This window comes from Echeneis naucrates, chromosome 24, assembly GCF_900963305.1.
Source record: "Echeneis naucrates chromosome 24, fEcheNa1.1, whole genome shotgun sequence".
NCBI classification, from domain to species: domain Eukaryota; kingdom Metazoa; phylum Chordata; class Actinopteri; order Carangiformes; family Echeneidae; genus Echeneis; species Echeneis naucrates.
In genome coordinates, this window is record NC_042534.1 from 1073420 (window position 1) to 1093709 (window position 20290).

A 20290-nucleotide genomic window follows, 5' to 3' on the forward strand; every position below is an offset into this window, starting at 1 on the left:
AGATTCACATTAGAACACACGTTGGATTCGAGAAATGAGGACATGCGGCCCAACTATTAAACCTCATAATGTCATAGACCTTTTTTATTGATATTTTTGTCATTTTTCACAGCAGCAGTAGTGTTTTTATCACTTTATTTTATTTTATTTTCATTTTTTTTGCTCCAACTGGGTTGGATTTCATCCTCCAGAGCAGAGCATCGTCTGTCTGTGCAGAAGCGTTTTACAGCAGAAGCTAATCTGGATGAAATGCAACTTCCATTGGATTGACAGAGCCACCAGATGAGTTTCACACTGAGCTGATCAATACTGTACACAAAGAGGCTATTCATCACAGAGCTGGAGTGGAGCAGGATGGCTGCAGTGCAATTTGGCTCAAACAACCAACATGGCTGCCAAAAAGACGCTCATTCGCATGATAAGATGGGAACCAGGATCTCTGGCATCTTTTTTTTGTTTGTTTTTTGTTTTTTTAAAGAACATTTCATAAAAATGCTTATTGAAGGAACAGTTTGATATTTTTAGCTTTAATGCTGAGAATGAGATGAAAACATTGATACCGCTCTGGTGTTGGTACGTCAGGGAGGAAACCTGGCTAGCTGTTTGAAAATCAGAAGTTTGGTTTCTGGCTCCTGGACGTCTCTGGGATCAGGACCTGACCTCGTTTTATTTCTCCGCTGTTTAACTTGAGAATAAACCAAATGTGGAGAAAAGTTCTGTCCTGTTCTGCTTTATCAGTTTCTGACGGAGCTAATTTAAATAATTTTCGTTTGATAGTTAATGAAATCTCTTTTTTTACCCTCCATCCACTGAGCCCTTTAAAGAAAGGACGAACGATGGTTCTGCTTAGTCCCAATAACCCCCCCCCCCCCCCCCCCCCCCCACGCTATTTCTGCAGCTTGGCATCAAAACAATACAAAATGAAAATGTGTGTTGTTTTCATGAAGTAACATAATTTTTGTCATTTTATGACATTTTACTGCAGAAAATTTGGAGATTACATCTTCAAATATTAAGATTTAAATGTAAGACTTGAATGGAGCACTTTACCACACTGCTCTAGTGTTGGGGAGAAATCAAGGTGCATTGTGGGTCCACCAATGTTCTTCTGACCCACAGACACGAAAGCGGCATCGATCGTTTGCATCGAACTCTCAAACTTCTTACATTTGTCAAAATGATTCCCTAGAATATTTAAAAAACAGGATTCCTACACAACCTGGAGATCAGGTCTGATCTTAGAAACACTGAGGTCACAACCCTGCCGTCCCAAAGAAGACCTCAATGATTCATGTCAAGTATTCTTTACATTTTGTGTATTTTTTTCTATTTCTCTCCACGTTGTACGTCAGTCTGTCTGTTTCATCTGATTCATCCGTCCATTATGGAACAGGGTTGGAACCTTATCGAGTTCAAACAGGCAAAAACTACCTTAAATCGCTGCCTCTGAAATCCCTGAAAAATCCAAGATAACATGAAAGACGTGACCTCAGCGTCCTCATCCGTCCAGGACGTTCTTTGACATTTAACGTGACTAAGGAATCTGACTGTCATCAGGAAACTGACATTTTGGAGCATTTAGAATAAAAAAAATTAAAAAGTGGATCATCTTCCACAAGTTTTTCCAAGCTGGAGAAACACGAAAGTCAAATTCCTGCAGGTGGGTGTAGGAACCCTGTTTTATCGACTCATTTTTATGGTACATCGAAGTGAATATTAAGAATTAAGAACGCAGAGAGATAAATAACTGGCTCCGCCTTCATTCAGGGTCAGCCATATTTTACAGCATGATTCCCGCTCCACTGAGCAATCCAAACTCCTGTTGTTGTTGTTTTTTTTTTTAGCAAATGAAGGTAAAAACCACACTGATGCATACAGAGTCGAACATTTACACTCAGTTTGGAGCTTGTTTAAAGTGAGCGTCAGCCACAGCGAGAACAGGAAAGAAAACACAAACACCGGCTGTCAAGGCCAAACCAAATTCTGACCTTTTTCTCAAACTCAAATCATGCTTCTTTTTTTTTTCTGGGCCAGGCACATCTGAAGAACAAAACTAAACTTGTTGTAGGCACCAGTATTTCCTCTTGTTGAGTCAGGAAACCAAAAAAAACAAAAAAACAAACAGAAAACAAAAACACAAATCTTATTTTTTGCCCTTGGGGCTCATGGTAGCTTAGTGCTAAGCTGTTTGTGCTTACGAGCCAACGGATGTTGACTGTCAAACTCATATGGCAAAGTGAGTCTGCAGGCTGCAGTGCAGTGCAGCACGTACAGGGAGGGGGGGTGACAGGGGGGCTCCTCCATCTGGAGCTATGGGCTTTATCCAAGTCATAGAGCAGAACTGTCTCACAGCTTCCATGTTGTTATCATTTACTCATGACTCAGTGGCAGCCATTTCCTGTCAGACAGGTGGATGCATCTCCACAGTCACTCTGCGCCACCACCCATCTGCTGGAAGCTCCATGTGCAGCCACATGAGCACAAACAATCCGGATGTTGGTATGTGGGGGGGGGGGCAGATGATGGTGGACAGGAGGAGGAGGGGTTCATGCCCTGCAGCACCTGAACCGTATCAGTTTGTGGAAAGCCTGCTTGAAGTCCTCGTTGGACATGGTGTAAATGATGGGGTTGATTAAGGAGTTGAGGTAACCCAGCCAGGTGAAAATGTCAAATAGCTCCGGGTGGAAGCAGGACTCGCACACAGGCACTAGGAGAGTGTAAATGAAAAAGGGCAGCCAGCAGATGATGTAGGCTCCCAGGATTATTCCCAAAGTTTTGGTGGCCTTCTTCTCCCTGGCGGCGGAGATGCGCTTCTTCTCCAGCAGCGCGTCGGACACAGTGACTTTGACTTGGCTCACGCTGGCGGACGAGGTAGTGTCACAGGAGGAGCAGTCGTTCGTCCCGTAGTTCAGGGAGGTGGTGGACGCCACCGAGCCGGGGGAGTTGGTGATCAGGTGCGCCGACGTGAGCCTCTTCCCGGGCTTGTTGTGCGACTGCTTCAGGATGCGCTTGCGGGCCTCCACGTAGATCCGCCCGTACAGGGCGATGAGCAGCAGCGTGGGGATGTAGAAGGCTCCGAAGGTGGAGTAGATGGTGTAGAAAATGTGGTCGGTGTTCACGTTGCAGCTCGTCACCTCCTCCGCCTTCACCTGGCGCCAGAAGAAAGGCGGCAGGGAGATGGAGATGGCGATCACCCAGGCGGTGGCGATCATCCCGGCCGCGCGTCCCGGCGTGCGCTTCTTGGAGTACTCCACCGCGTCCGTGATGGCCCAGTACCGGTCCAGCGCAATTACGCACAGGTGGAGGATGGAGGCGGTGCAGCACGTTATATCCGAGGACAGCCAGATGTCGCACACCACCTGCCCGAGAGTCCAGGTCTGGCTGACGGTGTAGAGCGCGCTGATGGGCATCACCAGGATGGACACCAGGAGGTCGGTGACCGCCAGCGACGCGATCAGAAAGTTCGCCGGGGTGTGCAGTTTGCGGGACTGATAAATGGTGGCGATGACAAAGGCGTTGGAGAGCGTGGTGGCGAAAGTGATGAGGGCTAAGGTCACGGCCAGACCCGCCTGGAAAGCCAGGTTAGCGTCCTTCTCCTCCGCCTTCGACGTGAAATTGGCATGGGTGTCGTTGGTGGAGATGTTCAACAGCTCTCCGTAGATGGCGGGCGTCGGTTTGAGCTGACCGGCATTCTCCATCCCTCCGCCGTCCCCCGTCAGATCCCGCCGTCATGGAGCGCGCAGGAAAGCCCGAAATCGGCCACACGTCCGCCGTCCGCAGCTCGGGCTCCGGGGAGCGGCTCCATGTCAGCAGGTGTCGGCTTACAGACGCATTTCTGCCTCCTCCTCTTCATCTCTCTCTGTTCTTAGGATTTGTTTTGTTTTGTCACTTCCCTTGTGACATTTTCAAAGAAACAAATATTATTTTTTACCGCTTTATCAACTCAAATATCCCGGAAACGAAAAAGAAGCGGTGCGTAAAGCAGCTTCTCATCCTCCACATTCAGATCAGCGGAACAATAAATCAACATCAGCAGTTCATTGATCCGCTCAGTTTCCCCTCACAAGTTCAGAGCTGCTGAAGTCTGACTGCTGGTTTTATACCGGCCGGCTGTTCCTCCCTCTCCCTCCCTCCCTCTCTCTCTCTCTCTCTCTCTCTCTCTCCCTCCCTCTCCCTCTCTCCCTCTCTCTCTCCCTCCTCCCTCTCTCTCCCCCCCTCTCCCTCTCTCCTCCCTCCCTCCCTCTCTCTCTCTCCCTCTCTCTCTCTCTCTCCCTCTCTCTCTCTCTCTCCCCTCTCTCTCTCTCCCTTCCTCTCCCTCTCTCTCCCTCTCTCTCTCCCTCCTCCTCTCTCTCCCCTCCCCTCTCTCCTCTCCCTCCCTCCCTCCCTCTCTCTCTCTCCCTCTCTCTCTCTCTCTCTCCCTCTCTCTCTCTCTCTCTCTCTCTCCCTCCTCTCCCTCTCTCCCTCTCTCTCTCCCTCCCTCCCTCTCTCTCCCCCCCTCTCCCTCTCTCCCTCCCTCTCTCTCCCCCTCTCTCTCTCCCTCCCTCCTCTCTCTCTCTCTCCCCTCTCTCTCTCCCCCTCTCTCTCCCTCTCTCTCTCCCCCTCTCTCTCTCCCTCCCTCCCTCTCTCTCCCTCTCTCTCCCCCCTCTCTCTCTCCCTCCCTCCCTCTCTCTCCCCCCCCTCTCTCTCCCTCTCTTCCTCCCCCCTTTAAAAAACAAAAAAAAAGGTAAAAGGTCTGATACACAGGAGATGACGTCATATCCACAATAATCATGATATTTCTGTAATAACATGTTATTGTGATTACTTATTCATATGACACAGAAGAACCTGCCTGTCTTTTCATTGTCCATTATGGATAATTGTTTTTGTTTGTGTTGCTACCCACAGACTGTATTGAAGTCTATGGGAAAATGTCCCTCCTCCTCCCTGATGAGTTCATGGTCTCAGTCTCTAGTTTACAGTCTTCAATATAACATGATGTTCATTTTTTTAAATGATGCCCCATTTAGAGGGAAAGGGGAGGGTTTAGGGGGGGCAGGGCTACTGTGTGATTGACAGGCGGTACCAGAAGCGGTGAAGGCTGAGGTTCAGAGGTCATTCCATGATGACTGAGCAAACTCTACGGACTGATGAAGATCATAAACTGTGATAGAAAGCCCCCTAAAGGAACAATAAACTGTTTTTTGATGGACTGAAAGTGGTGAGATGTGAAAGTGTATAATAACAAACAGATGTTCTTTTTTCTAGATGGAGACTGTGAAGTCTATGACGAGATACAATCAGCTGATGATATCGGTCGAGCCTCTGAACTAGTCAGCTTCTCATCCTGTGGTCAGATTGTGTCCTTCAAGGAGACCTCTTCCAACTCGTCCCCTTGTTTCACCACCACCAACAATGTCAACTAACCGTTCACAATGATAATCTATTTTATAAATTATTCTGCTTCTCACAGTCACAGTTAATCACTTTGAAATGCCAGAATAATAATAATGATTTATCTTTGTAGAGATCTCCATACTGCAGCAATCAACAATCCAAAACATGTTATTATTACATCACATATTTATTATTATGGAGAACAATCGCACATATTTGCATTTGAGGAGGTGGAACCAGACAACAACTGAAACCATTAAATGTACTTGACTAACCTCCCTCTATGCCCCGATAAGAATATGTGAATAGAAGTAAAACATCGACTTCTGCAAAGTTTTCACCAACTTGAGGGGGAGTTCACATGAAATGTCTCCAATTTTTCCAATGCCACATGAATGTATGCTATGAGCTCTGGCATATGGGGTCAAGAGGTCACCGGTGCAAGGTGGACAAAGAATGAGTCGACACTTTTGAAAGCTGTCAGCTGAAATAAGACTTATGTGGGGTTTTTTCACACATCGTAAACATTATCTGTCAGTCCCCAGGTTTAGCATTAGTATATCGATCATAAGAGCTGAGTCAGACAGCAAACCTCCTGCCAGCCGAGCTTCTGCTGACCTTTGCCTGCTTCTCTGTAGGCTCTGAGCCGGATGCATCAAGGTCTCTGCGAGCGGGACAAGCTGATCCAGCAGGACTTCTCCATCTAGCTGCTGCTCCTACAAATGAAGAAGACCAGGTCGGGGTTCCTCCTCCAGACGCCCTGAGATGCTCAGAATGTGCTCAGCTAAAGTTTTTACCCCAGACAAAAGTTTTGACCAACTTTGTTTAACTTTATCTGACGCAAAGTTACTGAAGACCTCCAAAGAGGCACATAGGTAAGAAAATTAGTGTAGAAGAAGAATTGCACACTGAGGGGAGTTCATTTAATGGCATGATATTATTAATGTCAGGCTCTTAGCCACCATGGCCCCTCCATAACGAGCGCTGGAAGATCTATTAGGATCATTAACATCAATAAAAATACAAAAATGATGATCTTAAAATGATCTTAAAAGTTTTAACTCAGGTGTACGTATTCTCTGCTCGTTCTGGGACCTAAACTTTCCTAACACATACGTTATGTCCACTCTTATTTCATTGTTGGCATGTTTCAATGTATATATGTGTATTCATATATATTTATATGTAGTTCCTTTTTTTATTTTTTATTTGCTTATTTTTGTCTTTCCAATTTCTGTCTTTTCTGTACATAAAACATTGCGATCGCTAATCTGCTTCTCTTCCTTTTAAGGGTTTATTTGCTGGGTTTTTACTTTTTATAATGGAACGAATTATCGCTGCAATGGAAGCCTAAATGATTTAACCTGTCTTCATATTTCTGCAACTAAATAGTCTCTTTTTAAATTAGATCAAATTTATTCTGGCATTTGAGTTCTGAGTAAAATCCAGGAATGCTGCTTTTTATTTTTGTTGGAGTCAGGCTACTTTAATATTTTAAGATATTTCTGTCAATTATTGAGTTGCGAGAGAAAATCAGGTTTTCTTTTATGTGGCACTTCTCTAAAGTTATTGAATGTGGCATCGAACTTGTAAGAAAAAATAGTCACTAATCCAACTCAGTAGTGTCTGCAATGATGAAACCAGATAAATGTAATGTGTACCTAATTTTAAATCATCTTAAAGTATTGCATCCATATTTATATTAGATTTAATATTAAATCAAACTAATCTGTGAGTTTCAGATTTTGAGGAAAATAATCAACAAAATAATCTCGATAAAATTCATTCAGATTATGATTTTTAAGAGCTGCATTCTGTGAAAAAAATGTATATTTTGCATAATATTTTACACCCCCCCCCCCCCCCCCCAACACATTGTTTTTATTACGTCACCATGACGGAAGTTTCAGCTAGTAAGGCCCAATTAAAAGCGTAGAAGAAGAGAATTTCCGGGTTCGCTGAGGCTAAATTAGCATTTTAGCTCGTTAGCTTGTGGAAGTTTAACGGCGGAAATGGAGAAGGGCAAAAGCCGGAAAAAGAAGCGCAAGGACGGACATTTAAAAGGTAAATAATACGTTTAATTGTCTTTTCACACCGTGTTGTGTTTATACTGCAGCTTCAGTTGTGTTGTTGTGTTTTAGCTAGCTCTGTAAAGTTAGCTAACGACTAAAGCTGGAGGCTAATTAACGACAAATAATGACATTTATGAACATGACAATAATGCAGGTACGATAGAAATTACGACATAATTGACTATATTAAAATAAATCAAAGTTAAACAAGTTCATTTTATAGAGGGTTTGTTTGTTCTGGTTCCTTCTAGCTTGAGTTTTAATCATTATAGAAATAGGAAATGTTATTTAACTCACACAAGCTTTGTCATGTTACTAAGAAATATTTTAATTGCTGATTATTCTGTTGATTAATTTCATGAGTCATTATTTGAGTGGTCTGTTAATTGTCACGTAACTTTTATAAAAGCTGCTTATCTAATGAATTAATTGGATAATTGTTGCAGCAGTGTTGTGACTGAGACCAGGTTGAATTAAAATTGATCCAAAGGAAACTTTACTTATAATTAAGTAAGCCATTTTTTAAAGCAGCAATGTCAAACACTGAGTTGTTTTAGCTTCTCTGTCAAGATTTTATGTTTTATTTTGTTTCTTTGTCACATAGAAACATGATATTCATATGTTTTTGAGTGTTGGCCCGACAGAAAAAGAGATTTGAAGAAAGGAATAAGAAAACAGTTTGCAGATTAATCAGTAGTTGTTGGTTGCAGACATTTTTGTATATGGAGAGATTGCATGTGTGTACTTGTGTGTGTGAACGCATCTGCCCTAAATCTTATTCCAACCCCAACCCATATAACGAGTCCCTCTGGTTTCTTCATTCTCAGAATCTGTCCCCTCGGCAGAAGAGACTCAGGCGTTGCCGTTTTTCACCAAGGCCCGAGTGGCCCTGGCGTTGGCAATAGTGAAGACTAAGCCTGCAGGTCTGAGTGGCCGAGAGAACGCTGAGGCTCTGGCCCGTAAACTGAGGAGCCGGGATGAAAGCTGGAAGGAAAAAGCTGAGGGTCTGCAGCAGGAAGTGCTGAGGCTGCGACAGCAGTTGCTGCTCGCCAGGGTGACCTCATACACAAAGAGCACAGTGAAGGAAGACGGTAGGTTACTTAAAATAAGATGAATAATAGTCCTTTGCTCTGGTACCAGACATTATTGGAGATAACAGTTTTATTTATCGAGAGAAATTGAGTCTTACAAATGTATGTCTTAAAGCCAGTGGGAGTTGAAGTTTATAAAGAGCACTGGGATACATTCTGTGATTGCATCCAGATGTGCTGAGCCGTTAGTCTGAGAAAAGAATATCTCAGGGATGGACACAGTCTGATACAAGTACAAGAGAGGCTCAGAGAAAAGGCAGCTGCTAATTCCCCCATAATGGTGATCTGTCAAGTTTAGAGCTGAGTGTCCTGGTCCCTGACAAGGTTAGTACCACCTACAATAGAGTCCTGCAAGGGCGTGATAACATAAGGGTGTGGTTATTTTTCTAGACAGGAATTTTAACGAAACACAATATATAAATGTCATTGATTGGTTCTTGGACACATCAAGAAGCTGTGGTGAAAGTTGTGAAAATAACATTTCATTCTTTAGACTGTAAAAGATCAGAAAACAGTGAAAAGCAAGAACAACAATAACTGAAACGGTAAACTGGAGTAAAACAAAATAACACAGTAGAAGGAATAAAGGCTTTTATCATCAAAGCTGGGGATCAATAGTCTTTATTTCCCAAAAGTCTCTATGTTCAGTCACAAAACCTTTTTAAACATTTTTTTTTTCTTTCTTTTCATCCTCTCTCTGCTGCTTCTCCAGGTTCAGGTGGCATTTAATGATCAATCAATTATATTTTCTGTGACGTATTGGCATGCACTTCTGCTGAAAATATGTGCTCAATATATGTCACTACATTCATCTACTCTGTAAATAGTGCATCATCACAGAGCCAGTGTTCATTGATTTCTTCTGTAATTTATCAGTGTGACTGAGAAAAAGGCTTTAATTTGGGATTAAACTCAATCAAGCTCAGTGAACTCTGCAGAACAGAGTTCACTTCATGAGTTGTTGGTATTTCTACCATTCAGAGCCAAAAGCTCATTTTTCCTGGCTGCCAACAAAGCACTTCAAGTGACTTCATACTCCTCATACTTGGAAAGTATCACAACTGATTTAAATTGTTTTATCAGTAATTTCCTGTGAATAGTTGGCACCGCCGGCAGAGGATACATTATCTGGAAACAACACTCCACTCCGCATTAACACAACTCACAGACATGCACACTTTCGTAAATATTGCTGCCTTCATGGTGGCATTTGTTGCAAGGAAAATATTGTCCTTCTAAATTTAAAACCCAGAGGGCTGCAGGGAGACATTTTGGAGTAGAGCCTATGGAAATGACAACCATGGTCCCCCTAATCTCAGAATCATGACCTGAAAGCACCACAGGTCTTGAACTTCCAGAATCTTACTGATGTGATTTTTACAGCCTCGACACAGCAACCTGGTTTTCCTTTAAAAACTGGGAACATGTGTCTTTCCATTTGCACATGCTTTCCTGAAAAGCTTCTGCAGTGGCTTGAAATACACATTTATAGAACCACATAGGGAGCCAGTGTCATTTTGACAAACCTTATTCTTCACCTCTATTCTGGGTTTCACATTTGCCTTTTCCCCTCATCTCTCTTCAGCAGTAACCATAACACAGTTTACCTCCAAAGAAAACGTGAAAGTGTAATTTCACACTATGCATGGCCAAAATGAGACATGTTTTGATGTTTGTGGAACGAGAGGTGTTATTTATTTTTAAGAATGGAGCCACAACAGTGCTGAATTTAAAGGCTGTGGTTTACGAGAAACCAGACATCGATGTTAAAAATATCCGCTCACATTTCACCCTTGTGATCTGGGGGTAATATTGGAGATAATTGACTGTAATTATGATATGATTATGGGATGATAAGTATGGCTGATCATTTATATCTAATTGTATCTCCTCTGACAATATATTGTCATTTTTCCAGACAGAGTGATCACCCTGTTATGGACAAGCTTGTCCGTGACAGTATTACTGATTTATTTTTGACAGTGACTTTCTCTAAAATGTCACTCTTTCACATGCAGCTGCTGAAATGGTTAAAAATACATTTATATATCAGATTCACTACCAGACATCTTGATGTGGTTCTAGGAGGATTAAAGCTCAAACTGTCAATGCCTCAGCAGTTTCAGTTTCAGCCACAAAGTGAGGAACTTGAACAAGATGGAGCGCTCGTAAAGATGAAGAGCATCAGTGCACCAACAAAGCTGAGCTGATTCACAGCTGTAACAGTGGTAGACGTTACAGAGCCTGTGACTTGGCACGAAGGTCATCTGTGATTCATTGCATGAGAGATCCACAGTCCAAGAAGAAAACTTGCTGCCAGTGGACATGAAAAGAGGGTGATGAACGTTGGCAGATCATTGTTTGGTCACGTGAAGCCAAAGTAAATCAGTTTGGATCCAGCCTGTTTGGCTTGGACTTGGCCAGGACCCCCACAGTGAGTCCACAATGCTGAGGATGAAGTGGAGCTGGAGGAGGGGACATGCTGTTTATTCCCTTTTTTATCAAAATTAGCAGGATTTAGCCTTTCCGCTCAGACTGAAGGGGAGGGCTGTCATGGCATATAGGCCAGTTGGACACTGACATGCTTTGCTCATTGATTGGTCACTGTGTATTTTATATGAATGGTTTCTGGTTCAACAAATCTGACGTGTCTGGACTCTGAGAGATGTATAGATGCTGACTGGAGAGAAGAAGCTCACCGGGATCCTGATTTGAACCTTAATACAAGAGTTCGTAAAGAAGAGACCTGCAGAAAACTTGTGGAGGATTTTAAAGTGGAACTTTGGATAAAATTGAAAATAAAATCTAACAAACAATTTTTAATTTATCTTCACTACGGAGGAATGAAATGATATTGTTGGAGTTTGTTCTTAAACATAGACTCTGTTGTACTTTAATTAATCACATTAAGTGGCTACATTCCTCTTGCGATGTTCTCAGTCTGGACAAATGACACAACATTACTGGGTTCTTCTCAGTTTTTTTTTTTTAAAGATGGTGTGAATCCAGAAGTGTAGGACAGTGTATCCTTGTGTTCGGGCTGTGTGCAGTTGCAGGCTAACAGGATGTGTTTTTGTTTGTGTGAACTCCTCCAGGTCCAGACAGTGCACTGGAAAACGTTTCACAAGATCTGTTTGATCCCAGCTGTGACTCAGAGACTCCTGACCTCCTAGAAGTGGACCCCCAGCCTGGGCTGCAGCCCCCCTCTGGGCATCCCGGTGGCCTTTGGGACAGCGTCCTGAATCCCAACATGCAGTTCCTCCAGTCGCTGTGTTCCCTCTACCGAGTCAAAGGGAACAGCAGAGCCCTGGAGGCTCTGTGGTTCAGTCCTGATGGAGGAGCAGCGTCCGTGTTGACGGACTCTGTGTGCCAGCTCCTGGACTCGGTGGTGGCGGCGTGCAGGAACCCCCCTCTGCTGGGTCCCTGTGACCTCGTCCTGCAGGCCTGCCAGGTGGCAGCCGGAGCCATGGACCTCTTCAGCTCCCAGATGATGCCGTCGGTGGAGTTCATGGGGCACGTGGAGGAGTCTCTGAGGGAGCTGACCGGGCTGCTGTTGAACCACAATCATGAGTCCAGCACGGTGAGTGATGTGAGTCTGCAGGGACCAGATTTTTCCTGACTAATTGGACAACAGTGGCCTCCCCTGCTGGGAAATGACCCCCAGAGTCAGAGCAGCAGAAGGGAAGGATTTAAATATATCAACTCATCCTCAGAACCAGAATCAGCTGTCTGTTTTTGATATAGTGTTTGTTAATTTTTACCGCACTAACAACACACCTGATCTGAAGCTGTATGTGTTTTAAACGTACTGTAAAAACTGAGCTAATGTCCATTCCCATCGAATGACCTTCACTCAGTTTGAGACAGTGTGAAGCACACAATGGCTTACTTCCTCTGATGTCACACTGCAGTGGTGGAGGTTACCATGACACCAGGACGATTGTCTCTGATCCTGAAGGCTGAGTGTTTAATTAAATATAAATATAGTTTGTATTTATATATTTAGTTTATTTATTCGTTCAGTCGAGAGATTTGTAGGAAATGGTGGGGGGGGCGTCTCTGTCCTCTTGTGTATGTGTAGTCATTTTTTGAAGTCAGAACTTCAGCTGAGAGGACTGGAAACACAACACCAACCTAAATTTCCAGAAGAGAGCAGGAAACTACTGAGCCAGCTCGGTTTTTATGAGGAACACTTAGAGTACAGTTGTGTTTACACATCATTCAGACAAAGATCGTCTGGTTTTATCTCTTTTTTTTTTTTTTGTATGACTCATAAACGGCTTTCGGATGTTCAGACATCAGTGTAATATATTTTGACAAATCATTCATTATCTTCACTAGTTTCCTGCACAGTAATCGGCAGGTTTAACATTTTACTGACAGTGGTTATTTTATTGTCCGTTTGAGGATCAGAAGTAACACGAAACTCAAACTGCATCCTTTCATATTAAACCGTAGTCCTTTTTGAAGGTCGACTGACTAAAGTATGAATCCTGTACTGTGTGAATTCAGGACATGTTTCATGTTCAAGGTAAAACCTGCATTAACCTTCTTAACAACACAGGAGTCTCTGCGCCCACAAGCGTCATGTTGTATTTAGAGTCTGAATGATCAGCTCTAGAACAACCCAAACACATGAGAGGAACTTTTCTTTGGTTATTCTGCTTCAGGGAAATAAGTAAACATTAATCCTTTTGTTTTTCTCTAGTTTCTTTAGACACTATCTCTGGTATCAGTCGTTGTTGAGTGATGTATGTAATTTAAGTTGAAGTTGTGGTAGTTCTGAAAATGTGGAGCACAAACTTTGCAAAAAGACAAAGGAATGAAAACTGAAAAGCCTTAATGCGGCTTTTAGAGGATTAAGAAAGAGGGAGAGAGAAAGCAGTCTTACCGATCCACTTGTCCTTGCAGCAGATGCAGCAACACAAATTAAATATTCAGGTTAAAACAGTTATTGGCCCCAGCTTGTCTCAGGTGGAAACAGTTCTATCAGGGGAAACTCAGTCTTCACCAACTTTTACTGTGCAATTCACAGAAGCATGTGATTTACACATATTGGTCACAATTATTTCTGGACTCCACTGGACGTCCCCTGAGTGAAGCTCAGTGCTACATTAACTTCACCAGGAACAAGCTGGAGTACAACCTAATTTCCCAAGAGCATCATTAGGGTTTGGCGATACTTTGTTTAAGACAGGATTATCGGTGTTTCTGTAACACTGTGTTGACTCAGCTTAATATATTCTGCAGCAGCAGAAGCGGCTGAGCGGTTCTATGGAAATGTAGAAGTTCATCATTTGCTCACTGAAAAAGCAAGTAGAGTTTGATCGGAGGGAAATGAGCCTAAATTGGAGCATTGTCCTGATGGAGTTGGAACTGCTGCAGAGTGGACAACAAAAATACTGCAGGCTGCAATGAATTATTTATTTTAAACCTTTTCTTTGCTTTTGCTATTTTCTCTATGAAACTGACTTGACTGTAGAAACCAGACCAACCAGCGAGTGTTGTCACGGCAAGTTTAAATTGATTTATGACGTTTAAAGGAGGGAAATCCTCTCGTTTCACAAACTGGAATGAGAATGTATATTTTATCATTACTGACACTTGAGATGAAGCTACGTCTCCATCTCACTGGACCAATCCTTTTTTTATTTGAGTCTAGATTATTAACAAGGTCATAGCTGGCTTGATTAAAAACATGCTTAACATAAAATATATATATTTCCATATTTTAGCTTCACGTGTTTTATTCATCACTTCTGAATTTGTGACTTTTAAATGCTTGTTTTAATGATCCTAAAGCTCCGACTCGTCTGAATCAAGATCTGCCTTTTCAAATTACACATAAACTGAGTCCTGTTTTTCTAATTGACTCTGCGTTACTGTGATTGGTTGCCTGAGTGTGTCCTTTGCAGGCTGTAAAACAACCTGTCTCCTCAGCTCGTTAAAATATCTCTGCTGTGCTAATGACATTCGTAATTGGCTCTAAATTATTTCCCACCCTCCTCACCAACATCATGAGTTTCATGGACAACTGCTGAATAACTCGGCATCTCTTTGGGAGAACACTTTGATTTCTTCACTGTTGGTCATGAAAACAAGCGGAGGTCCCCCGCTGGGCGAGTCTTCTCCGAGCATTTAGCGAGAGCCAGACCTAACTCAGGCCAGCTTTCATCTCCGTTTCCCAGCTGCTGTATCGTATGCGAGGCAGTGACTTTAACCAGTGAAGGTAATTTTACCTTTTATGAACTCGGCAAGCTTTATATAAAGGTTAAAGCTGGTGATGTGAGATATTGCACCTCACTGGGATGACTGTCAATATAATTTCAAAGAATATAGAGCTCAAAGTGTTCTGTAGAATAACGCTGGTGTCCCACAATAACAAGCTTCTCTCTCTTCATTAATGTTTCTGCTCCTGTCCTGAAGTTTACAACGAAATCCTTGTTCTTCCCAATCACATTCAGTCAGTTGAACAGAGTTGAAACTAGAGACGGAGACCATAAACCCATTAGGAAAACGTTTAGTGAGCTGGGGACATTTTCCCATAGACTTCAGTACTCTCTGACTTCTTTGTACAGTCAGTGGAGTCGCCCCCCCCCCCCCCCCCCCGATGGTCAATAAGTAGAATACAGGTTTAAACCCGGAGGAGAACTGCAGCTCTCATTCTCCTTGATCTGCTGTCTGAAACGTTACCTGCTTTGGCGGTCAGTCCTCCTCTCTGTCAGCCGCCATGTTGAATTGGTGATGTAAGCAGATGATCCAACAGCTTTCCTCCTGCAGGCTTGTTTGTAGATGAGCTTTGTCAAACTCCCAGGTATGTTTTTTTTATGGCGACTCACTCGCCTCTCCATCGCAGAGGGAGCTGTGTTTGGAGAGAGATTACACTGTTTAAAGTAACCGCCCCCTCTTTGATACCACTACTGTTTTATATTTAACCCGTCCACATGGCTCAGTTCAAGTGTGATTTAAGTTTTTGATGTCCTCCTCCTGATCCACTCTCCTTCAGCTCGCCTCATCCTCTTGTCTTCTGCCGTTCTATTTCATTTTCTCCCAGAGGGTGTTTGGACGAGACCTCAGTGAAGGGGCGTGAACTTGTTCCTCGGAGTCAAGCCTGGGCGTTTTCAGGCAGATAAGTCACTTTTGAAATGGGCTCACTCAGCTGTGGCTCATATGGGTCACTGATCTCAGCTGAGTCCATCGCTTTAAGATGCAACACCTTGTGACTGCGGTGCATTCTGGTGTAACGAGGTCGCCCTGCCTGGAGAAATTGGTTTCTCTGCCTTTTATTATTAAGGATGCCTCATTGCATGATGGGTGAGCTACAATCCAGAAAGACAGCTTTGAGAAATAAGTCATCGTATATTGATTCCATGTGTTCTTACAAAAAAAAAGATATAAAATGAAAACATTCACAAGAACTGAATGTATGAACCAAACAGATTGCTTTGATATTGTCATTTTGGCCATAACTGCTTCAGATGTTGTGTGTTGCAGCCATTGGAGTTTGACACAAACTTTGAATAAATGCCAAAACTGCTTGACAAATAATTTTAGCAGTAGTGTAATTCCACCTCCCAAATTTTTTGGTTTCCTTAAGTTTCACTTTTAAGCCTACCAAACAGCCAATCCCCACCATTCTTAGAGCCTGCATGCTGCATGCTGATTGGCCACTGATAGTGATCAATGCTGCTCATTTTATTGGAACTGGATTTTTCGTCCTGGATGTTGGTAAAGCAGTTTGGTCCATCAGTGTTCTGCTCCTGTCACGCTCCAGTTGTTGGCCACTCAAACATCCACTCATTCTCTTTTTCTTTATGGATTTTTCAGACAATCATTACTTCTTGTTCCTGCAATGACCACAGATGTTAATCCCCGAAATATAAACCAGGGGTTTTTGTTGTTGAGTGCCTGAAAGCACGTGGAGGGGGGAAAAGAAAAATTAATTGAAACTTTTTTTGCCTCTTGAACTGACTCCTCAATCACTCCTAACATTTCAGCTGCCATCTGTCCATCTGTCCTTGTTCACCAAATGACACTGCGGCTTTGTCTCTGCCATCATTTATTGAGACCTCAACTGCTTTCATACGTCAACTGACAATTCAGCTACTTTCAGGATCTGAACTTGAATTGAGATCTTCAAATGCTTTGAGTGCTTCAAACCCTCTTGGTGGTTTTTGGTGGTTTTTAGTGGTTCAGCCTGACCTCCAGAAAGTTTTGCTACTCTAATTTTATATATCATTTTAAAGCATGAATCATTGGGCACCGTGTCAGAATTCTATATAGTGTTCATAGATCCCAGTGTAATAATGGATTTTGACTAGCTGATTTTCTCCACCACACTTAGCATTTCATTTGTCCAGCAGATAAGCTTCATGTAATTTCCATAAAATTCTCGTTTCTTTTTCTGAGCTGTCCTGATCACTCTGCCAGTCAAACAGATATTTCAACACCTTTCAGACATGGAAGGAGAGGTCAGAGAGGAAGGACAGGGGCAATTATAATACTGAAAGGAATCCTGACAAGATCAACAAGTACCCACAAAGGAAACCCTCACCGCTGGGATACGATGCTAAAACATTCAAACACGGGATTAATCCATTAAACACGCTGCTCAAAAACAATTTTATGTCCCTGATGGCACAAGAGTTTCTGGGAATACGTGTCATCACAGAGCACTGAATGTATTTCCTACTTTAGACATCATGAGGTGATGGGAAATTCTAACTTCTAACTGAAGTAAAACATCACTACTGGTTTTAATATTGTTGTTGTGGATCTGCTGGAGTTAGAAAATTATACGTCTCAATCTCTAACATTAATGAGTAACTAATATTTAATATGTTGTTGGCTGATTTTTATTTGTTGATGTCTGTATATTGACGTGAGTTATTTAAACCTGTTCAAAGAAACAAATTTTCACTTTTAAAGAAACCTGGAGGATAGCTTGGTTTGGAGACTGTCGTGGAAATTCATGGCAACACAAAAAAACATCACCTCCCTTACTTTTCCCACCATTGAACTTTCAATTTACAGGGAATTGTTACAGTAAAAACAACACAAACTAGTTTGTCGTTCATGGTGGTGTAATGTGATCCATCCATCATCTATACCAATTATCTGTGCGGGATTTGGATGGAAGCCCGGAAAACTTTGACACAGAAAGACCGAAAAGGGTTTTAACTCAGCAACATCCTTGCTGTGAGGCGACAGTTCAAACCGCTGTATCACTCTCTTCAAGACTGAAACATGCCAACAGGCCCAGACATCACTCTCAGTTGAAGGGAGCGTGAGTACAGATGGAGATGTGTGCTGTCAGTTTCAGACATCTTTTTTTCTGAACAACTTCCTCTGCAGTCCAACAGCGAAAGCAGCAGAATGAGAGTCCGCTGGAAGTGTCAGCTCACAGGCTGAGTGTGTTCCTTCTTGAAGAGCGATGCCAGCAAACAACTGCAATTTACCCAGCTGCAGGTCCTGCCTCCGGAGCCGCTCACGTCCGACAGGAGAGCTCTTATTTCTGCCTCATTTTCTCTGACACACCTGGAGGAGTTGTTAAGGTATGGGAGGCAACAGATTGGACAAGAAAAGCTCAGACGATGAAATTGCAGATCCTGAATCCCAAGTGGCGTCATTGAAATGTCTATCTCCCGCCGTGTTCAGACATTCACGTAATAACCTTTTGAAGAATAGAACAGTTACTGGATCCTTATAGCTCAACACTCATTTTATCATGTCACCCTTTTGTCGACTGGAAATACTTGTACCTTCTCTTCTATTGGATCCAACTTGCCTCTTGCTCACTTTTTTTTTTTTTTTTTTTTCCTTCCCCCCCTTAACATAAAGCTTTGCAAGAAATGGTCAGAACATTACTTGCTTGGTGTGGAGAGGATATTCATCTTTTCTTTTTCTGTGAGCCTGAGGTTATAGTGCTGGAAAATATGTTATATAGTGGCAGCTTTTGGTTGTTCTCTGCCACATTCCACTTTTAAATGACAAGTCGCACACAGAGGAACGCAAGAAAAAAATACAGCTAGAAAACCTTGTGTTGGCATCTGGTCAAGGGTCTGTGAGGTGAACTGCTGGATTCCTGTGTTTATCACTGAGACAGCTGGTCTACGTCCATGTTTTTCTAGTTTGAGCTCCCACATGGTATAAAAGTACGTGTTCATGATTATAAAAGCAGGCTTTATCTCATCTTAAACGTAGAAGCACATGAGCGTATTGTCTGGCTGTAAAGTGTTAGCACAAAGTTGATGTGGTGTTACTGAAGTGGACTGACAGAGATGCCGTCACAGGTCAAACAGGGTAATGTGGAGAGAGGGAGGGCTTCGTTTGTCTGCATCCTAAGAAAATCTGTTCCTCCTTTCGCTCGTTTCAAATTATGACTTGATATCTTGATAGGATAATTAGTCCAGAGGATGATCAGCGGCAGAGGCAACGCAAAGCAAGTCTCAGGTTCTCTTTCAGTCCCTCACTCTGTTTGCTCAACCTTTGCAAAGTTCTGGAAGGCTACAAGTTCAGTTCCCCACCTCGAACTGGAAAACGCAACAATGGTCATGATGCCCTTGAGGCAAGCGATTTATCCCCAGCTGCTCCTGCGGATCTGCCTGCTGGCACAACAACAGAGAGCAGCGGCGGACGCGTTTGGCTGCTCCAAGTTAAATATGTGAAAAATGGAGTGATTGCAAATTAGGCTGTTGGGCTCAACGTGAGCATGCTTGCTAAACATAACCCTCTCTAGGGGCCTGAAAAAAGCCCCAACCTTTGCCAGCAGCTAACGTGGTGCCTCTTGTCCTTGGCATCAGGCTGCAGCAGCTGATATTCTCCGTTGTTGTCGACAATTTGAATTAACATTTTGAAGAAAGGCTAATTATTATTATTATTATTATTATTATTTTTTTTTTTTTTTCTTGTGCTTCAGGGGTTGTTTTTATTTAGTTTCAGGTCAGATATTCATTTGTCTTGTTACAGACTGCTGACATCCTGCTTATCCAGGATGTGGGAAATCATATTATTAAGTATTATTGTATGATATTAATGAACATGGTACATAATGTAAGTTTGTTTTAAAAGCCTAATATTTTACACTTTTCAGTTGTTTCAATATATCTCAGACATATTTGTGGTTGTAAGAACCAAAAGTTTTCCATCAGCTCTGTCTGGTTTGTTTGTGACGCGCTGATGCTTTTTGAGCCTTCTTATTGGCTGACTGTGTTCTTAGTGACACACAGCCAGCACAGCTACAGGTAAAGGATTACAGCACTGCAGTTTAGGAATACTCACAGGTGAACGTTTACGATGATAGACAGTCAACGGTCAAATCTGCCTGATATCCAATGTGTTTTCTCAGTTTTTGTCCTGTGGCTCGGTGTTGTGACATCACAGAAGTACAGAAGTCCCGATGGCTTGTTTTGATGCTCGGTTTCAGAATACAGGCTTTGTGCCTCTTCTTTTAACACCATCACAGTATTTGTGTAGAGCGTAGACCTGCCTTACAATGAAAAAACGACATGGACATCTGAGACTTTTAATTTGTCTGAAGACTAAAGAAATACTAATCAATAGATGCTATGTGTGCTTCTTACCTGATTTGACCCTGAACACACTCCAGCAGACCTGTTTGAATCGGGGATGTGGTCACTGATCAGAGGTCTGGAAGCGGGTTAATCTTATCAGGTGCTTACGAAAGCGCAGTTCCGGGGCTGTTGATATGACTTGTCTGGTTTTTGTATAACTGAACAGATCAGCTCGTCA

General features: G+C 42.8%; 2 protein-coding genes across 2 annotated transcripts in view; one reads left to right on the forward strand and one right to left on the reverse strand.

Moving 5' to 3' along the window:
• Positions 1-2546: 2546 nt before the first annotated feature.
• Positions 2547-3698, reverse strand: LOC115037959 (5-hydroxytryptamine receptor 1B-like). Its single transcript, XM_029496757.1, has one exon. It carries the CDS (start codon positions 3696-3698, stop codon positions 2547-2549), a length of 1152 nt encoding a protein of 383 aa, XP_029352617.1.
• A 3690-nt stretch (positions 3699-7388) lies between these two features.
• Positions 7389-20290, forward strand: part of mei4 (meiosis-specific, MEI4 homolog (S. cerevisiae)) — a 32583-nt gene continuing 19681 nt past the window's right edge. The window contains exons 1-3 of the mRNA XM_029497064.1: positions 7389-7440; positions 8276-8539; positions 11635-12119. Coding sequence (XP_029352924.1) covers positions 7389-7440; positions 8276-8539; positions 11635-12119 — 801 coding nt within the window. The remainder of the gene's footprint in view (positions 7441-8275; positions 8540-11634; positions 12120-20290) is intronic.

What these genes read in the sequence shown, in the direction of transcription:
- LOC115037959 (XM_029496757.1), bottom strand. Translation starts at nt 3,698, where the DNA reads ATGGAGAATGCCGGTCAGCTCAAACCGACGCCCGCCATCTACGGAGAG.